Below are 18,915 nucleotides of genomic sequence, written 5' to 3' on the forward strand. Positions count from 1 at the left end.
CCCTGTGGCTCAATCTCCTGATCATCGTCTGGCCTCTTTGGATTTTCAACGTGATATCTTCTTTCAACTTCCTTGTATAATCTGACCATACCACCTGTTGTTGTGGGAATAGTAGCACATGATAAGTCCATTTGAATACATCCACCCAAGTCCGCTGCAAAATTTCTTGATAAGAGCATTCCCCATACATCGGCACATCAATGATTGCTATCTCCATGGTGATGATTTTATATGGATAATTTGCCAAGGCAACCTACAAATCTTTAACCACACTAAGGACTTCAATTTTCTTAGAATCCATAGAGCAAATGTTGTGATAAGGCCTTGAGATTCTCAGATTTAGTTGATCCATAACTTTCTTAATCATGACATTAGTTGAGGCCCTTGAATCCAGCATACAATTGTGAAACAAGCGATAATTAACTTCTAAAGTAAGGAAGAAAGGTTGATTATCTTCATTAGTCATATAACAATTTAAATCCTCTAACTTAATTTCTTCGTCTTTTGGATGTGTATCAATATTATCCTGTTGAGCCATGTCAAGATAGGTTGTTTGCCAAATGTCCCTTGTTGAATCTTGACCCTTTTTGGTTGATGTGAACTTTCATCACTGCATTGCATATCCTTGTCAAAATCTAGTCTTCTTCTTTTCTTGCTCGGAAGATGACATGAAGAAAAATGATATACAAGTTGGAAGAACTCAGTCACAACTGCATTATGTTCTGAAGGATGACCTTGTGGCTCAATCTCCTGATCATCATCTGGCCTCTTTGGATTTTCAAGGTGATATCTTCTTTCAACTTCCTTATATAATCTGACCATACCACCTGTTGTTATGGGAATAGTAGTATATGATAAGTCCATCTAAATACATCCACCCAAGTCAGCAGCAAACTTTCTTGATAAGAGCATTCCCCATACATCCGGCACATCAATGATTGCTATGTCCATGGTGATGATTTTATATGGATAATTTGCCAAGACAACCTACAAATATTTAACCACACCAAGGACTTCAATTTTCTTATATTCCATAAAGCAAATGTTGTGATAAGGCCTTGAGATTCTCAGATTCAGTTGATGATTTGATCCATAACTTTCTTAATCATGACATTAATTGAGGCCCCTGAATCCAGCATACAATTGTGAAGCAAGCGATAATTAACTTCTAAAGTAAGGAAGAAAGGTTGATTATCTTCATTAGTCATATAACAATTTAAATCCTTTAACTTAATTTCTTCGTCTTTTGGATGCGTATCAATATTATCCTGTTGAGCCATGCCAAGATAGGTTGTTTGCCAAATGTCCCTTGTTGAATCTTGACCCTTTTTGGTTGATTTGAGATTTCATCACTGCATTGCATATCCTTGTCAAAATCTAGTCGTCTTCTTTTCCTTCTCGAAAGATGAGATGAAGAAAAATGATATACAGGTTGGAAGAACTCAGTCACAACTGCACTATGTTCTGAAGGATGACCCTGTGGCTCAATCTCCTGATCATCGTCTGGCCTCTTTGGATTTTCAAGGTGATATCTTCTTTCAACTTCCTTGTATAATCTGACCATACCACCTATTGTTGTGGGAATAGTAGCATATGATAAGTCCATCTGAATACATCCACCCAAGTCAGCTGCAAACTTTCTTGATAAGAGCATTCCCCATACATCCGATACATCAATGATTGCTATGTCCATGGTGATGATTTTATATGGATAATTTGCCAAGGCAACCTGCAAATCTTTAACCACACCAAGGACTTCAATTTTCTTAGAGTCCATAGAGCAAATGTTGTGATAAGGCCTTGAGATTCTTAGATTCAGTTGATCCATAACTTTCTTAGTCATGACATTAGTTGAGGCCCCTGAATCCAACATACAATTGTGAAGCAAGCGATCATTAACTTCTAAAGTAAGGAAGAAAGGTTGATTATCTTCATTAGTCATATAACAATTTAAATCCTTTAACTTAATTTCTTCGTCTTTTGGATGTGTATCAATCTTATCCTGTTGAGCCATGCCTAGAGCTTTGAAGAATGTTGCTCTTTGAGAAGGAATCTTTAGAAGTTCTAGCACTAGGACAGAAATCTTAACATTGTTTATCCATGCGGCCCAATCAATTTTCAATCCTGATTGATAGCTTTTAGATGCAATCTATTTATTCTGATTCTGATCCTTGCCTTTCTTTTGATAAGTATAACCTTTGTTTCTAGCAATTTCCAGAATCTATTCCTGAGATGGAGTTTCACCATACATCTGTGTGATAGGATCCTTCTCATCACTGAAGTTGTTGATGGTGAAAGATGAAGGGATCATGTCCATGCAACGACCTTCCTTTGAAGAATTAACATTATTTATCTGTTCATTGGTTCCTTCCTCTAGGAGTTTTCTAGCAAAAGCACATGAACTTTCTTCATGAAAACTTTCACGGGGTTTACAAAACGGAATAAGTTGATCGACGACATTAGCAGACTCAAGAGGAGTATATGGCCTTTGATCATTTGGATGATTTCTTCTTGGCCATGGATTGTTGTTACCTCGATTGTTATTATTATTTATAGGTTGGACATTCCAAGCTTGATTTCGTTCCAACTGGATTAGCCTAAATTGCATGGCACTCATTTCTCTAGCATGCTCAACTCTCATTTCCTTAATCATTTGAGTGAGTTCCTTAATTGGATCGTGTTCTACCTCCTTTATTTTTTATCGGACCTCTTTCAAAACCAGGAATTTCAGACTTACCAGAAGCCTTCTTATATTTTTCTAACTCTTTAGCTATAGCTTGAGCAAAAGCCGGATCAGTTGGTTTTGGGCGTCTTATTTCGGAAGATGTCTCAACACAAAATGCTTCAAAATACTGCTCTAACAAAGACTTGTCTGGAGGTTTATAATCTTGAGTCATTTCTTTGATGATACCATTGAATCTCTGATTAAATTCTTTAATCGTTTCGTTCTCTTTCTTCTTTATGCTTATGATGGCTTTAAACAAATATCTTCCTTCCCTTTTGTCCCCGTATTTTCCTCTGAATGCATTGAGTGCTTGCAAAGAATCAAAGGAGTTATCATGCTTGTCTAAGTACCAATGTAATGCATCATCTTCTAATGAAAGGACAAAGAGCTTCATCTTAACATTTTCATGATTGTACGCGGCAACATGAACATGTTTTAGCAGAAAAGTTGTGAACTTCCTAATGTTAGCATCAACAATGATTGCATTGTTCCCTTGAAAGGTAGGTATCTTATCCAAAAAGGCATTTGGAAGGTATTTTAGGTAGGTACCATTGAATCTCTGATTAAATTCTTTAATCATTTTGTTCTCTTTCTTCTTTATGCTATTGATGTCTTTAAACAAATATCTTCCTTCCCTTTTGTCCCCATATTTTCCTCTGAATGCATTGAGTGCTTGCAAAGAATCAAAGGAGTTATCATGCTTGTCTAAGTACCACTGTAATGCATCATCTTCTAATGAAAGGACAAAGAGCTTCATCTTAACATCTTCATGATTGTACGCGGCAACATGAACATGTTTTAGCAGAAAAGTTGTGAACTTCCTGATGTGAGCATCAACAATGATTGCATTGTTCCCTTGAAAGGTAGGTATCTTATGCAAAAAGGCATTTGGAAGATTATGAGGCTACCCCTGGATATTAGCAAAATTGCAAGGCCTGTAGAAATCCATGAAGTCTTGACTAACGGGATCGGGAAAAAGCAAGTTGACATCAAGGAGGTCTTCTTGTCCGAGAAATATTAAATGCTTACTAGAATGTAATTTGTTTAACCGAGCTCTTGAATCCTTTTCAGAGTCGGGAGCGGGGTTAACCAAGCTACCAAGATTTTTTCTAGTATAAGCTCTTGTGAATGAATGAATAAGTGGAGTCGCCACCCAAATAGGAAACTAACCCAAATGTCCAGGTGCTAAGGTGCAAATAGAAAGGTGAACAAAGTGATGAGAAGATTAGTGAAGAAATAAATGAGAGGATAAAAAGGTGATGAAATTGGAAAGAATGATGATAAGTGTTGTAACGCCGAGGTCAAATAAATTGGTCCCTGACAATGGCGCCAGAAAATGTTGTCACCCGAATTGTACATCTCAAATGCGACAACGACTCAGGGCAGGGGTTGTCACTCCGATCCCTGTCGTCTTTGTTCTGGATGTCTCCCTACAACAAGTTATGGGGGGTAGTCCCCATGAAATGTCAAGATGGGAGACTTGTTGGCAACCAACAAGTCCAAGAGACACAACTGAATGGCTTAGCATCTTGGTTGATTCAACAATTTACGTGATTTGATTAGATTTATTATGAAGACTAGTGCCTTGAATGGATTCAGCTACTTGCTTAAAACCTATGTTGCAGGAAATACGAAACGCGGAAACGCGTTTGGTACGGCCGTGAAACGTGTTTCCGGGCGTACTGCCACGTTTCCCGAAACGGAAACGTGGCCAATACGGCCGGAAACGCGTTTCAGGGCCGTACGACCCACGTTTCCTCATTAACTTGTGTTTTTTTTTATTTATTTTTTATTTTGTTTTTAATTTGTTTTTTAATTTACTTTTAGGGTATGTTAGTGACTTCTTGTTGCTTCTAGATGCATGTCTAAAGTTATAAAAGTTTTTGCCCTAGTGTTGATATGCAGTTCATCAAGAAGTTTGAGGGATATGCAGTGCATGGTAATGTTAAATTCTTAAAGTAAAAGTGATATTCTCGTTTATTTTTCATTTTCATCCTTTTACTTAAATTTTTAACATTACCATGAAATGACTCAGGATGTTTGAGAGTGGTTTCGCCCTCATTGGATTTCATATGGAGAAAGTAGAATTTTAGATCTCACTCAAAATCCAGCAGACTTATTTGTTTTTCAGGATTTCAAGATTGGAGGGATTGCAATGTTTCCATTGGATTTTATCATGTACTAGGGTATGGAACTTGTATTTAATCAAGAGAACCAAGCCCTCTATGCAGGGGAAACTCCCAATAATCAAGATCATGTAGGGTACTAGGGTATGAAATGTGTATTTAATCAAAAGCACTAAGGTCGTTCGACTATGTAGGAGGAGACTCCCAATACAACAATGGTCATTCTAAAGAACGGGATGTGGATGCAGAAATTCCTGATTTGGATCTCTCTCTTGCAGCCTTATAGTCTTTATTGTACTTGCAGCCTCATATATTAATATAAATAAAGGCTGATTTTGAGATTTGGATATATAATAAAGGTTGCTTTTGGATATATTTTTATTTTCATTATGTGATCATTCATGAGTAAATGTGATGTAAATTAAATCTTAATGTTTAAGTGTAATAAATTATAATGTATCATTTATGCTTTATGATTGCACATATATATATATATATATATTCGCGTTTCCCCGTTTCCAAAATTTGGGGAGGTCGCGTTTCGTATCGCTTCCCGTTTTGGAAACTCGTACCCGTTTCCCCGTTTCATGCAACTTAGCTTAAAACATATTATTACCAAGTTACCAGATGAACAGTTGTTGTTTAAGGATGCTTCACTATTCTAAATGAGATGCAAGTCCTACAAACTAGGTGAGATGTAGAATGTTGTTTAATAAATGTGTCCTTTCTCTTAACTATTTTGAAGCTATTCTCTAGAGTAGGTTGTGAGAGAGAAGCCAAGGGGAAGCAGGCTAGGGCCTGGTTAACGATACGTCCCCTTAAGTTCTAACGACCCGATGCCCCCGGCACTGCAAAGATTGTGGCTCTGACGACTGCAAGGTCACCGTGTTAACTACTAAAGAGGTGCTAAACTCCTCAAGCTAGATGAGAAAGGTGGGCCTATGTCTCTATCGACCAAGATTAAGCTTGGAAGTAAATTGATTAATGCAAGGTACTAATTCTAGAACGCAAGTGCAAGAGATGAATGAGTGCTCTTAAGGTGAGATCACTTAATTACTTAATTACAATGATCTTCAATTATGAACAATGAAATACTTAAACAATAGACAATCTCAACCACAAGAGAAAGTGTTTAAACTCAATGGTGCTCGAAAACGTGACAAGTAGAGAAATGCTCAAAGACCAGATTTATGCTTCTTAACACAATTAGCAATCTTGGAGATAGTAACCAATAAATCACCACTTATGCCAATTAGATACACAAGAGAGAAAATTAGATTGCTTATCACAATTATGATTAGAATAGCATCCACAAGAGATATCCAATTTGATAATGAATCTACTTATCCAATGGCAGCGAGAAATTTAGAGCATTAATCCACAATGTCACTTAAAGCAAATTTCATCAAAATTACCAATTAAATTAGAGCACTTATGTGCATAAATGCAAGAGTGGAACTAGATGCCAATGACCAAATCTTAGCCCAAATCAATTCAACCACAAATGATTATGAATTACAAGAGCCTATTAGCCAATTTTGGACTTATATGTATTTTATTCCTGCCGCAACCTTGTTTTCAGAGGTCTGCAATTTTATATCAGCAGTCAAAAAGTTATGCAATATGCCCAAGATAAGCTATAAAATCAATGCATTCAACTTCCAATGATATTTACTTGATTATAAGACGGCTTAAACACTATAAATCAGATTTATTGTTTTCAGATCAGACCTCAAAATGATGTATATCAGGCTTTAAACAACTCAGAAAATCAGTGCTTCAGTCTTTACCAAACCCACAAGGTGCCAAATTATTAATGCCACAATAGCGCTAATGAACAGCTAATTAGGATGACTGATTATTAAATGATCTTCAGTCAATTTTGACGATTTTATTGTGTTTATATGACTGCATCAAATGGTTGTAGCAAAACAGAGAGAAAAAAATGAGAGAGAAAGAAGCAAACCGAGAGACCAAGAGGCCTAGTTGAGGGCTAGATTGATCCCCCCCTCCCCACCCCGCATCTCCCCAAAAGGGGGATGTGGGAAAACATTTCCCCAGGTGTCCCCCATCCCAAGTGCATGGGGTGCGAGAGGTGTATGCCTCCTACCCTGGCGGATGTGTCCCCGTAGAACACTGCTTATTTTAAAGTGTACTAAACTATGTATACATGTATTTTAAAGTGTACTAAACTGTGTATACATGTATATGAGGAACTTAAAATTGACCAAGAGTTATATGGTACTTTTTTAAGGAGCTTATCAATATTTTAAGGAATAACTGTTATAATTTTGGGCCCTGTGCCCCATTTTCTTTCATTTTTAACAACCAGAGATAGCATTTTACCATCAAGGTTTATCTTAAACTCGTTAAACGCATTTTTTATGTAGTATACAAGGATGTTTGTGGACAAATGTTGGATGGTTAAGTCGGTAGCATTGTGTTGGGTTGTCCTGTAGTGAATCTGGAGCCTTTCATACTTTTCAAAATAGGGCTATCACAGGGGTTTACTGACCAAATTCTTGCTGAAAAAATGGCATCAATATTATTCATTGATTCACATAAAGTAACTGTGCAAGTTAAAAAGCATTAGGTAATATTTTCTGTGCACTGTGAAAGGTAACCTAGACATTGATCAGTAGGAGAAAAAATTGACAGAAGACAAGCAGCAAACATAGGGGCTGCAAAATTTGATGACCCACGTAGGAGATGTGATGGTGATGACAACATTGTTTTGTGTTGCTCATGAGGTTGATGAAGAAGAAAGAGGATAAAGTGAAAGTGTCAGGATGATAAGGATAACAATGGTCTGAGGATGGTGTATAATACTATAAACCATAGGAGGAACAGTCGTAGTTCAGTCCATCTGGGGATATATTGAATTCTGGCTGTATTATGACTGATTGTCTTATAGGAGAAAAGTGCCAACGTACAGAGCATGGATATTTGTGGGATACATCAAAAATGTTAAGCTTAGTAGAGTAGTGTGAACAAAACAAAGCGTGGGCATCACTTACAAGATACAGATGTCAAACAAACGTTTATGGTGTTCAGGGCATAATAGCATATACAGGGCACATGCAGCATGAATGGGGAATGTGTGCAGCATACAAGCAGGCTATCTTGGCACAGCAGGATCAGCTTGGTAGAAGAATCAACATGTTCTATTTTGACATTGGTGAGAATTGTATGTTTATCTTTATGACCACAAATGTCTGTTGGAACTTGGAACTAATTGTCATCACTTAAATTAGGTAGTGTGTGTGACATGTCACATCTGACAATACTTAAATTAGGTAATATGTGTGTGGTGTCATATTAATAAATGTAACAGAAGAAAAATAAGGAATTACAAGAGCCAAATAGTATGCCTTTATATGTGGGATGCATACCTATGAAAAACGTCTGACCAATGCAAGCTATAGCTTGTTTTGCTTTATTCCTTTGTCACTTGTGTTTGCATGTTATTATTTTGGCCTAGCACTCTTAAGTCTTAACAACAATGGATGGGAAGAATAACGAATACCACGAATCAAATGGTAGGCCTTTAAATGTAGACGTATTCCTATAAAATGTCTCCAACCAATGCAAGCTATGGCTTGTTTTGCTTTATTCCTTTGCATTTGCATCTTATGATTTTGGCCTTGCACTTTGACAATAATGAGCAAGGGAAAAAGAAGAAGAAAAGAAAACCAAAACATGTATAACAATAAAGGAAAAACCTAAGATATGGAAATATAAAAATAAAAAAAATAAAAAAATAAAAAAAATGGTAGAAGCAATGGAAAAGGGGGAAATGAATGACAAAGACTAAAATATCCAAACCTTCGAAATATGCACCCCAAGGCTCCGATGTATTCCTGAACATTGAATGCACACAAAGATACCCAAGTTCACACTTGCCCATCGTGGTCCTCTGCATAACAAAATAAAAATCAAGTATTTTCTTATGAAAATTTGAGGTATCATAGATATTGCTTCCATATAGCCCTGGAGTTAAAACTATAGCATTACTTAATTACACGAATAATCTGCACCAATAAACAAAACTACCATCAAAGATATTAGACCAACTGTATGATTAATTAACACAACAACAAAAATAATGTGTTCCCAAACTTTAGAAACAGAAAATAATTTACAAAAAGAAACATGAATAAGCACAAAATTTATATAGTCTGAGTATTCTTGCTCCGTCAAATTTCAACTACAACGTAGACAATATAAAAATTAATAAAAGCCCTTCATATGGCAATATCAATCACTCTAATTGCATGAGCTTCCACATATAATTTTAGATTATGTTCCCCCTTGTATAAACTAACACTTAGCACAATCAGCAATACGTGTCAAAAAACCCAATAAAACAAAGTATTCAAATTTTAGGGGATCTGTTTAATCAAGCGCATAAACCACAGTCTAAAGATGCGTTAATGTAAAATAATATTTTGGAAAAATGAAAACCATGAGAGAAACAGCATTAAGTTTCTGCCATGATCATTTGTTGGAAATTAATAAAATTGGATCTTATCTCTTTTTCCAAGGAAAACCTCATAGGGAAACCCAAGGGATGCTTCCCCATTGTGAAAGGCATGTCAGAGTAGACTAGTGTGCCTTGCCCAGAGGGATCCAAACTAGGAACCTGCTGCCACAGAATTAGCCAAATGCCCAGCAACATTGGGAACAACTGGCTGAACTAGCCCTCTGGGATTATCTTAATCTTATCTCGGAGCCCCCGAAACTACTTGGAATTGAGGATGTAGGATAAAATGGATGTTATGCACATAATGCTCACTTGCATTAGCAGGTACTACTTTTTTTTAACTCCAAAAAATTACTTAAACTTAGTGTAATTATAGCATTTGATTATGAACGATGGAAACTATCTTGAAATTCGAACATATCCACGCTTCATTGAACTACCTGCTTTTGCAATCCGCACACTCTCTATTTTCGGGTAGCCTTAGAAGTCCTTCTAGTATCTGCAGAAAGAACAAAACGAACACTTAAAGAGGGGAAAATTAACAAAACTGCTGAGGCTAGAAACTGAAACAGATTCTCATTCATTTTCATTTGATCTAAAATAAAATTCTCTGTTAAAAAATTGCAATAACAGTTGTAAAGCATCAATACTTGAATTCTATCAATTCTTCTACTGAAATCATGTACTTATGTACCACACAAAAGACTTACTGTAGATCACAGTTGCAAAACTTTCACAAAATATTAAAATTCCTTTTTTACCAGAAATGCATAGGAGAAGTTAAATGCTTAACATTTCAGCAGACTAATCACAAAAGTTAAAATGATTGCGCAGAAAGTGATAGATCCTTAGCCTATATGTTAATGACAAAACCGAAGCATACAACAGTTGGAAACAGTACTTAAAAACATCAAAATAATATATTAGACTCATGATGGACAGCGTTGGACTGCATATATCATCGGTCCGGATTCAATTTCTTTGTCATATGCTATAAACTGTCAACAAACTTATGAAAAGAAACTTCAATTTGATAAATGTATTCGGCGTATGAAACAGAAAGACAAGTGTTTTAAAATTTGATGCATGGTTCACTAGAATTGAATAGCATTTAAAATAGAAATGACAGAAGAATTCTGCCCAGAGCTACCACGTATAAGATATATGGAACATGGAGAAAATTTCATAAAGGAAAAAAAAATACCTTGTTCGTTTTCCACACGGTAAAATACAAACATACTTGTATACGTAATAAAAAATTGATTGATTCCATTGAAAGAAAAAAAAATGACCTGAAGCGTTTCTTTAAAATGGAACTTTACAATTCTTCATGCTTTGTCCAAAGGAATCAGATTCCAAAATGTGTAAAAATCCTGTCAGGGCACAGCTTCTGAGATGTATACTTAACCCGCTCTCCAGCCACATTTTTTTCCATGAAATCGTTCCGATAAACTCAACATTTTGACCAACAAATTTTCCAGTCAAAAGTTGCCAATTTCCCAACCACGCTTGCACTTGCAATTAAGTTTATGACTTAAATTGATCCTCGTCCAACTAACCAAAAAGAAAGTTATAAGAGAGACGGATCACGCGGGTGATCAAAGGGACAACTCATGGCGGAAATGCATACCCCAAAACCAACAATTAAAAAGATGACGACCACCTAATATTCCAATGAAATATTATTCGGATTACTTTGGCACAAAAGCAATCTCCGTGGAAGTGCGCGTATCGACAGAAACAAACCTAAATGAGAAGAAACCCTAACAACACAATTTCAGGCCCTAGATAACAGAAATCCTCCCAAAAAAGAAGAATTCGAGCCCAGGATCGTCGAGACCGGGAATCTAAGAGAAGATCTATGGCCTAAATTATCGAAATTCGACAAAGACCGTTCAAAATTACGGTCGGCGACAATAAAATACTTGATTTCTAAGAAACCCAGCCGATTAATCCTTCATAAGATGGCAAATTCCAGGGCTTTCGGCCCATTTACAGATAAATCAAAATCCACACTACATTTTCGGAACTATTCAAAGAAAAAACATGAGACCTTGAAGCTTTACCTTTCTGTGCTTATCGTTGAGCTCCTTCGTGACGGAGGCCTTGTCGTTTGACACCATTTTCAGCGCAGAATGTGGAAGAATATATTATTTACACAATAAACCGGAGTAACAGAGGAAGAAATATCGGTATGTGGAAGGAAAGAAGGGAGGATTTCTCGTAGAAAAACAGTCGAGGGCGAGGCAACTGTAGCAGCAGCGTTGGGCTTCTTTCATATATTCCGCGTTCGTGTTTGTCTGTGGTGGCATTCGCTAAGATGATGTCATCCTACTTTCAGTTTTACCTGCTACTTTCAGTTTTACCTGCTTGACTACAAAATTTCCATATAAATGGGTTTAAATTTAATAAACATTTAAAGAAACAAAATCAAAATTTAATGGTGAATTAGTGGTAAGGAAAACGACCTGAAATAACTCACTTTAATCAACAAAATAATAATAATATTCTTATGCCATTATAAGAAAAATATTTCAAACTGCATAAAAAACTCGTAAATGATTTTAAATTAAATAAATAAAACACGAGGTAAATATGAAATGGCATAATCTAAGCTTAGAGTTGTTGACTTTAATTGTGAATTAAAGACTTTGCACCTTTTCGCATTTAACATCTAAACTGGTACGCGTTACCAGCATTTCTTTGAGTGCTATCTTTGAATGGTTAGCTTTTATATTTTTATCATCGGTGATAAATAGGTATTACAAACATATTATTTATTTAATACAAAAACCATGAAAAATAAAAAATTAGTTTAACTATAACATTTAGAAAATTATGAGTAGAAGAGTTGAGTATGGATATAAAAGATGAGAGGAAATAAGAGTTACATAGCAGTGAGTAGAAAATTATGAGTAGAAGATTTTTAGTATAGATATAAAAGATGAGAGGAAACAAGTGTTAAGTAGTAGTTAGTAATCGATATTTAGTTTAAATATAATAATATTGTAATTTAATAATGATTTCAATTATTAGGTTATTTTAATAATAATTTTAATTTACATGTAGTTGTAATATTAGTATAAGTATTTAATTATAAAATAATAATTAAGATAACCTAGATGTGGGGGATAATCAAGCCATTTATAATGATTAGACTGATGGGTGGTGAGAGGACAGGCCACATGGTCGTCTGCATTCCCTCCCATGCCAGCCTGAAACGAATTCATGGCAGCCTGCAAGTTTCATTAAATGGGTACTCTGGCCGAGATTTACCCATCATGCGCACAGCAATGGATTCAACTCGCCATAATGCTGCTCTTCCCCCCCTGCTCCATAGCATATGTCCGCCTCAGGCTGCTGAACCCTGTTCTCGCACTGTTACCGGGAGCCGTTGCTGGTTGTTAAGCTGTGTAGACCTTGGTAATGGGCATCACTTCTCCCAAACCAGGCTCTGCAATTTGACATCAGCCCAGCCTTCCCTTGCTCATTCTCTGCTCAATCCTTTAGCCAACTCCCCCACTGATAGCTCGGCTTTGCATTCTGCCATGGCACGCATTCATCACCGAATGCGTAGCAGAAGAGGGGGATGTCGTGGTGGTAGTGTCTGCCCTCCTACGACGCCTAGCCCTGACTCTGCCTCCCCCTCTCCTTCCCCTGACATTCCCAACCCTTATGGCTCCTTCTCAGGCAGGTATCCTGATACCCGCAGTGGTCGTGGACGCACACAGCTTCAAGGTGCTAGCCGAAGAGACGTTGTTGTCCATACAGCCAATTTTCCTCTCCCCCCTCACCCTGCTCCCCACTCGACACAATTTCGCTTCCGCAGCACCCTGAACAGACCTGTCATTACAGCCACTGTCACCATCGTTTTCTCTGAGGAAAACAATCCATAGGATGCTCCGTCAGGAAACACTGGGGCGCAACAACGGGATGCTCTCAGGCTCAGGAGTGACCGAGACTCAAGCAAGCAACCGATGGACGAGGAGATGGTCACCCTGCATGGAAAGGCACTAGGTGGCGGTCAGCATGCTGCGGAAGGAAAATCTGGAGACACACAAACACCTGGTGGTACAGTGGTCGACACATCAAGGCCGCATGCAGCTGCTGGCAGCTCTGGTGGCGCTCAATCGGCTCGTGGGCCTCAAACCGGCGTGTCGGAGGAGGAAGATGAATGGTATCAGTATGTGTGCCTCATCGAAGAGGTGCCCGCCCCAGATGACCTCAAGTGATGACACGTGGTAGCCACATGTCACCCTTATGCCAGCTGGGTGTCTCTTCTGCTGACTGGTTCTTTTCTGAAATGATTGTTCTAATTAAACTTTCCTAGGTTTTTTTGCCATGTTTTGATATTTTCTGTTTCAAGACTGATAACCCATATGTGGGTTCTTTTTTGCCTTCATGGACTGGTTTCCCCATCGATGGGGCAGTCAAGTTATTTTTGATAGATGATGTTCAGTACTGCTGAGGCCTATGCCTCATTGTAATCATATTTTGTTTCATATTAATAGAATAGATTTACTTAGAAAAAAAAAAATAATAAATAAGATACATTAAAGTATAATGTTAGTATCTTACTTATATGTTATAGTTAAAATAGGATAATAACTATTAATAAAAATATTATTATGTTAGAGCTATTGGTTTTATAGTTTATTTGACAAATATAGTTAAAGTTAATATTAAGATTAATATAGTCAATTCTTAATTTTTGCCCCCTCAGACGATCGAGCCGCCGAAGACTGAAGACCTAGCCCCCGACTGCCTCTGGCCGCAAGCCAGCCTCTGCCTCCCTCGCTGCAAGAGAGGAGCTTTGACTCCCTGTACTGGCCTTCACGTTGAAACAGAGGTCATTGCAACTGGAATATTGGTAAAATCTGCTGATTTGAAAGATTGGAAAGACTGGGTTGTTGGGGACAAGCTAGTACGGCCCCGCGGATGCAGAGGACCCCATGGAATCTAGCGGGGGCTCTGCCCCTCCTCTCAACCCACCTCCAGAGATTTCTGCATTCAAAGCATTAATAGCCGCAAGCTTGAAACACCCTCCCACGGCTAGCCAGCAGAAGTTCGTCAAGAAACTTGGATCGATCCCTACGGTTGCCCTTCTTGAAGAAGAAACATGCAAGGCAGCACTGAACCTTGCGGAAAGAGGATTAATAGACCAGTTTACGGGCCTCTGGCCTTCTCCAAAATCGGTCGAGAACTGGACCCAAAGAAACTGGTCTCCTCTGATTAAAGACGGAGTCAAGAGCTATTTTGTTGGCAAAGGGTTCTTCGTATTTGTCTTTGAGAACCCGGAAGATAGAAGTCTCATCTTCAGAAATGGCCCTTACTTCATGGGACCACAAGGCCTGTATTTAAACAAATGGTCTCTGGACTTTGACCCCTCTCAGGATGTCCCCTCCGCCGTCCCGATGTGGGTGAGACTCCCCCATCTGCCCATGCACTATTGGAATCAAAAAACCTTTCAGATCATTGGTAATGCACTCAGAAAATACATAGACCAGGCAGCAAGGAAAGACCAGTACACATGCGCCCGAATTTGTGTAGAGGTTGATCTAGAAGAGGGTTTGCCTGAAGCAATAAAGTTCTCTGTCGTTGGGTGGACTCACATCCAGGAACTGGATTACGAACAGCTCCCTTTCAAATGCAGACACTGCCACGAGCACGACCATTTTGCGAAACATTGCAAGAAAAAAGCAGAAGACCAAACAGACAAAACAAATGAGGACCAATGGACGGTAGTTCGAAACACTGCTCATCAAAAAAAAGGAAATGGAAAAGGGCATAACTCTGGAGATCAAGGCAGCTCCAAGAGCAACCAAGAAATGGATGCAACTCCGAATGACATTGAAAAAGACCAGATCGACAATCAAGAAATGGATGCAACCCTGAACGACACTGAAAAGGATCATACCGCCATAGCAGGCACGACACAGGAAAAAAAGGCAGATACAAAAGATCCACCATTAAACCAAGAAGGGGGAGAAGCTACACAGGCTGAGGCATTGCAAGGTAGCCCCTCTAATCCATCTTATGCAGAAGTAACAAGAAAAAAACCAGTAGATAGTGCGGGTTCTGCAGAGGATGAAGCCTTTGAACGCCCCTCTAGAAGAGCAGGAAGGAAATCCCGCAAAGAAATAAGGGAAGAGGAAGCTGAGAGACTCAAAGTCCAAGGCAGCCAGGGCACCATAGAAATGTCCATTGGAAGAAACACCAGACCAAGGCCTTCAAAGGGAGGCCCTAGTCCCCCTCTCAAGTAAAGCATGAAGCTCGTCTCTTGGAACTGTAGAGGATTGGGGAATGCCTCCAAAGCTGAAGCAGTCATGGATCTCCTAAAAATAGAACCCACAGATATTCTCATGCTCTAAGAGACGAAGATAGAAGCCCGAGCGCTTCTAGACATCAGCAAGTCAAAGTGGAAGAAAAGTGCAGGCAAAGCAGTAAACTCAAGGGGCTCCTCCGGAGGGCTGGCAACCCTCTAGTCAGAAGACTCTTTTTTACTCAAAAAATCTCATGAAACTCAGCACTGGATATTCACGGAGCTAACACAATGTGCAAGTAAGTTGTCTTTCTCGCTATTTAATCTTTATGTTCCTGTTACTTATACTGAAAAAAGACAATGCTGGACCTCTCTCTCAACATTTTTAGACAAGCATACCCCAAGCAACATAATTCTAGCAGGTGACCTCAATATAGTACTAAAATCAAAAGAGAACAGGGGCGGCTCCAACAACAGAGACCTTATGTTGGCCTTTGTGGAAGAGCTAGTGCAGCAATGGGACCTATTAGACTTCAAGCCCATTCACGGTCTTTATACCTGGTCCAACAACAGATCTAGGACAAAACATATCTCTGCTTGATTGGACCGATTTTTGGTACAAGGTTCCCAGATTATGGATAAAAAGATAATCAAAACAAAAATTTTACCCAAGTTAGCTTCTGACCACAAGCCGATCCAGCTGCTTCTTGAAGATGAAGAAGATCTAGGTCCTCTACCATTCCGCTTCAGCCCTTTATGGATTGAGAGAGAAGGACTTTTTGAAACTGTTAAAGAAGCCTGGGCCAAGTCATTCTTAGGGTCCCCAAGCTTTGTTTGGGAACAAAAACTAAAAGTCACAAAACAAGCGCTGAAGGAGTGGATAAGGAAACCAGTCCCTACTCCAATCAGCACAAGGAAAGAGGCAGTATACACATCGGAGACTTTACAAACGGAATTGGAGAGCAAAGAGATCACAGCTGAACTCTTGGAACAAGAAATTAAGGCTCAAGATGCTACATATCGATTATTCAAAAAAGAAGAAGAATACTGGCGAATCAAATCCAGGAGTCTGTGGTTAAAGGCAGGCAATCGAAACACCTCCTTCTTCCACAGACAATATAGAGCTCGGCTGAACATGAATCACATCTATGAAATAAGGACAACAGAGGGCCATGTCAGCAAAGGCTTTACCCAAGTCAAAGCTGCTGCAGACAACCATTTTAAAAATCTTTTTAGTGATGGAGCACAGGCTACCGAGGGGGAAATAGCAGAATTCCTCTCCAATATCCCTCATCTAATCAGTCCAGAAGAAAACGCTGCCCTCACTAGAGAAGTAACAGAGGAGGAAATTATAAAAATTATATGGTCCATGGAATCAGATAAGGCACCGGGCCCAGACGGATTTACGATACACTTCTACAAAGTTTGTTGGAACATAATCAAAAGAGACCTCCAAAAAATGATAAAGGGCTTCATGAGAAAAGCTAAGATCGGTGGAGGAATCAACTCTACGTATCTAGCACTAATCCCCAAAGAATCTAATCCAGAAACATTCTCCAGATTCAGAACCATATCTTTGTGTAATGCATCCTATAAAATTCTGGCAAAATTGTTAGCAAGCAGGATCAAGCCCTTGCTCAAGAAGCTGATCTCTAGTCCTCAAGGTGGCTTCGTTAAGGGTAGACACATTCTCGACAATGTCATCCAAGTCCAGGAGACAATCCAAACCAGCATGAAGCGAAATGAGAAAGGTATGTTGATTAAATTAGACATGGCAAATGCATTTGATAGAGTCAATCGATCTTTTCTCATTAAGGTACTTCTCACCTTTGGTTTCTCGCCTCATTTTGTTCAGCGTATTAATGCTTGCATAAATAACCCCTGGATCGCCCCCCTGGTCAATGGCTGCCCCTCCAAGTTCTTCCAAGCCTGGAGAGGCATCAGGCAGGGATGACCCCTTTCCCCTTTCCTGTACATTTTAATGGCAGATACCCTCAGCATAAAACTCACAGCTGAAAGAATTCTTGGCACTCTCCCTGGTCTCAAATCCTCCTCAGATGCAGTACCCCTGAACCATGCTCTCTTTGCTGATGACTCACTTCTCCTCGGAGGTGCGTCCCCCAGAATCGCCAAAGGCTTTGATTCAGTCTTGAAAAGCTATTGCAGGGTCACAGGTGCTCTCATCAACGAAAGAAAGAGCGAAATTTATAGTTGGAACACAGGTCAACAAGAGACCAACAGCATCGCGGCAGTTCTGGGATTTAGAGGTCATGCCAACTGGGATCGAATTAAATATCTTGGCCTTCCAATTATCAATGGTGCCAACAGGAGAACGCTCTGGACAGAGATAATATGCAAAATTAAATCAAAGATAGAAGCGATGGGAGGCTATTGGCTAACCAAAGGAGGAAAAACTATCCTAATTAAGACCCAGCTATCTGCGCTCCCAATCTATCAAGCCGCCTTCTTGCTGGCCCCCAGGAATGTCACGGAGCAGATTTCAAAACTGTTAAGGGATTTCTTATGGCAAGGCGGGAGAGGGAATGAAAACAAAATGCACTTAGTAAGCTGGGAACTGGTCAGACGGCCGACAGCAGAGGGGGGTCTTCAAATCCGAGATCCCTCCCTTGTAAATCTGGCTATGGGTGGGAAACTACTCTGGAAAATGGTCCATGAACCCAATCATCAGACCAACATCACGTTGATGTCCAAATACGCCCGAAATTCTACATACAAAAGTGTGCAATTCGATTCCTCTGCTAATAGCACGCAGGTATGGAAGCTTTGCTGTAAAAGCAGCAAATTCTTTAACCAAAACCTGTACAGAGTGCCTGGAAACGGCAAACAAATCAATATGTGGCATGATAGAATAATGGGGAACGACCCATTGGAAGAAAATGAAGATATAGTGGATGTTAGAGAGTGGTTGTTGCGCGCAGGAAAAACCAGACTCTATGATATTTCGAATTGGGATAGCAGAGGTGAATAGGTCGGTTGGGATCTCAATGGTATCCCTGATTGGCTAATACCACAAAAAAACTGTCTTATTGATTTGCTGGAAGGATCCTCTCCTGAACATCGCCACACAAGAGACAGCTGGGCTTGGGGAACGACTGGAACATATACCACAGCAGCAGGATATAAAGCACTCCAGAGTTCAAGGAACAACAGTCACGCACCGGCCTTCTGGAAGTCAGTTTGGGACAACCTAGCCCTTCCCAAAGTGAACTTCTTCTTCTGGACACTGGTGCACAACAAACTACTCACTGGAGACAATCTAGAGAAAAGGAATATTGCAGGACCTCATAGGTGCGAGTTA

General features: G+C 39.2%; 2 protein-coding genes across 4 annotated transcripts in view; one reads left to right on the plus strand and one right to left on the minus strand.

Moving 5' to 3' along the window:
* The window catches only part of AGD5 (ARF-GAP domain 5), a 70,662-nt gene extending 58,977 nt beyond the window's left edge, over positions 1-11,685 (minus strand). The window contains exons 1-3 of one of the 3 annotated variants that reach the window (XR_016259225.1): positions 11,401-11,685; positions 9,775-9,833; positions 8,677-8,767 (exon numbers count right to left, since the gene is read on the minus strand). Coding sequence is in view for 2 of the 3 variants with exons in the window: in XM_089425817.1 (XP_089281943.1) it covers positions 8,677-8,767; positions 9,775-9,833; positions 11,401-11,457 (207 nt within the window). In the remaining variant the exon portion in view is untranslated. The remainder of the gene's footprint in view (positions 1-8,676; positions 8,768-9,774; positions 9,834-11,400) is intronic. The other 2 variants (XM_089425817.1, XM_089425823.1) reach the window with 2 other exon arrangements.
* Positions 11,686-17,577: 5,892 nt separating this feature from the next.
* Positions 17,578-18,585, plus strand: LOC149263146 (uncharacterized). Its single transcript, XM_089386568.1, has one exon. The coding sequence runs from the start codon at positions 17,578-17,580 to the stop codon at positions 18,583-18,585; it is 1,008 nt and encodes a 335-aa protein (XP_089242694.1).
* Positions 18,586-18,915: the final 330 nt, after the last annotated feature.

The sequence above is a fragment of the Pinus tabuliformis genome, chromosome 6, assembly GCF_031772625.1.
Source record: "Pinus tabuliformis cultivar Carrire ecotype Pingquan chromosome 6, CPIR1, whole genome shotgun sequence".
Lineage (NCBI taxonomy): Eukaryota > Viridiplantae > Streptophyta > Pinopsida > Pinales > Pinaceae > Pinus > Pinus tabuliformis.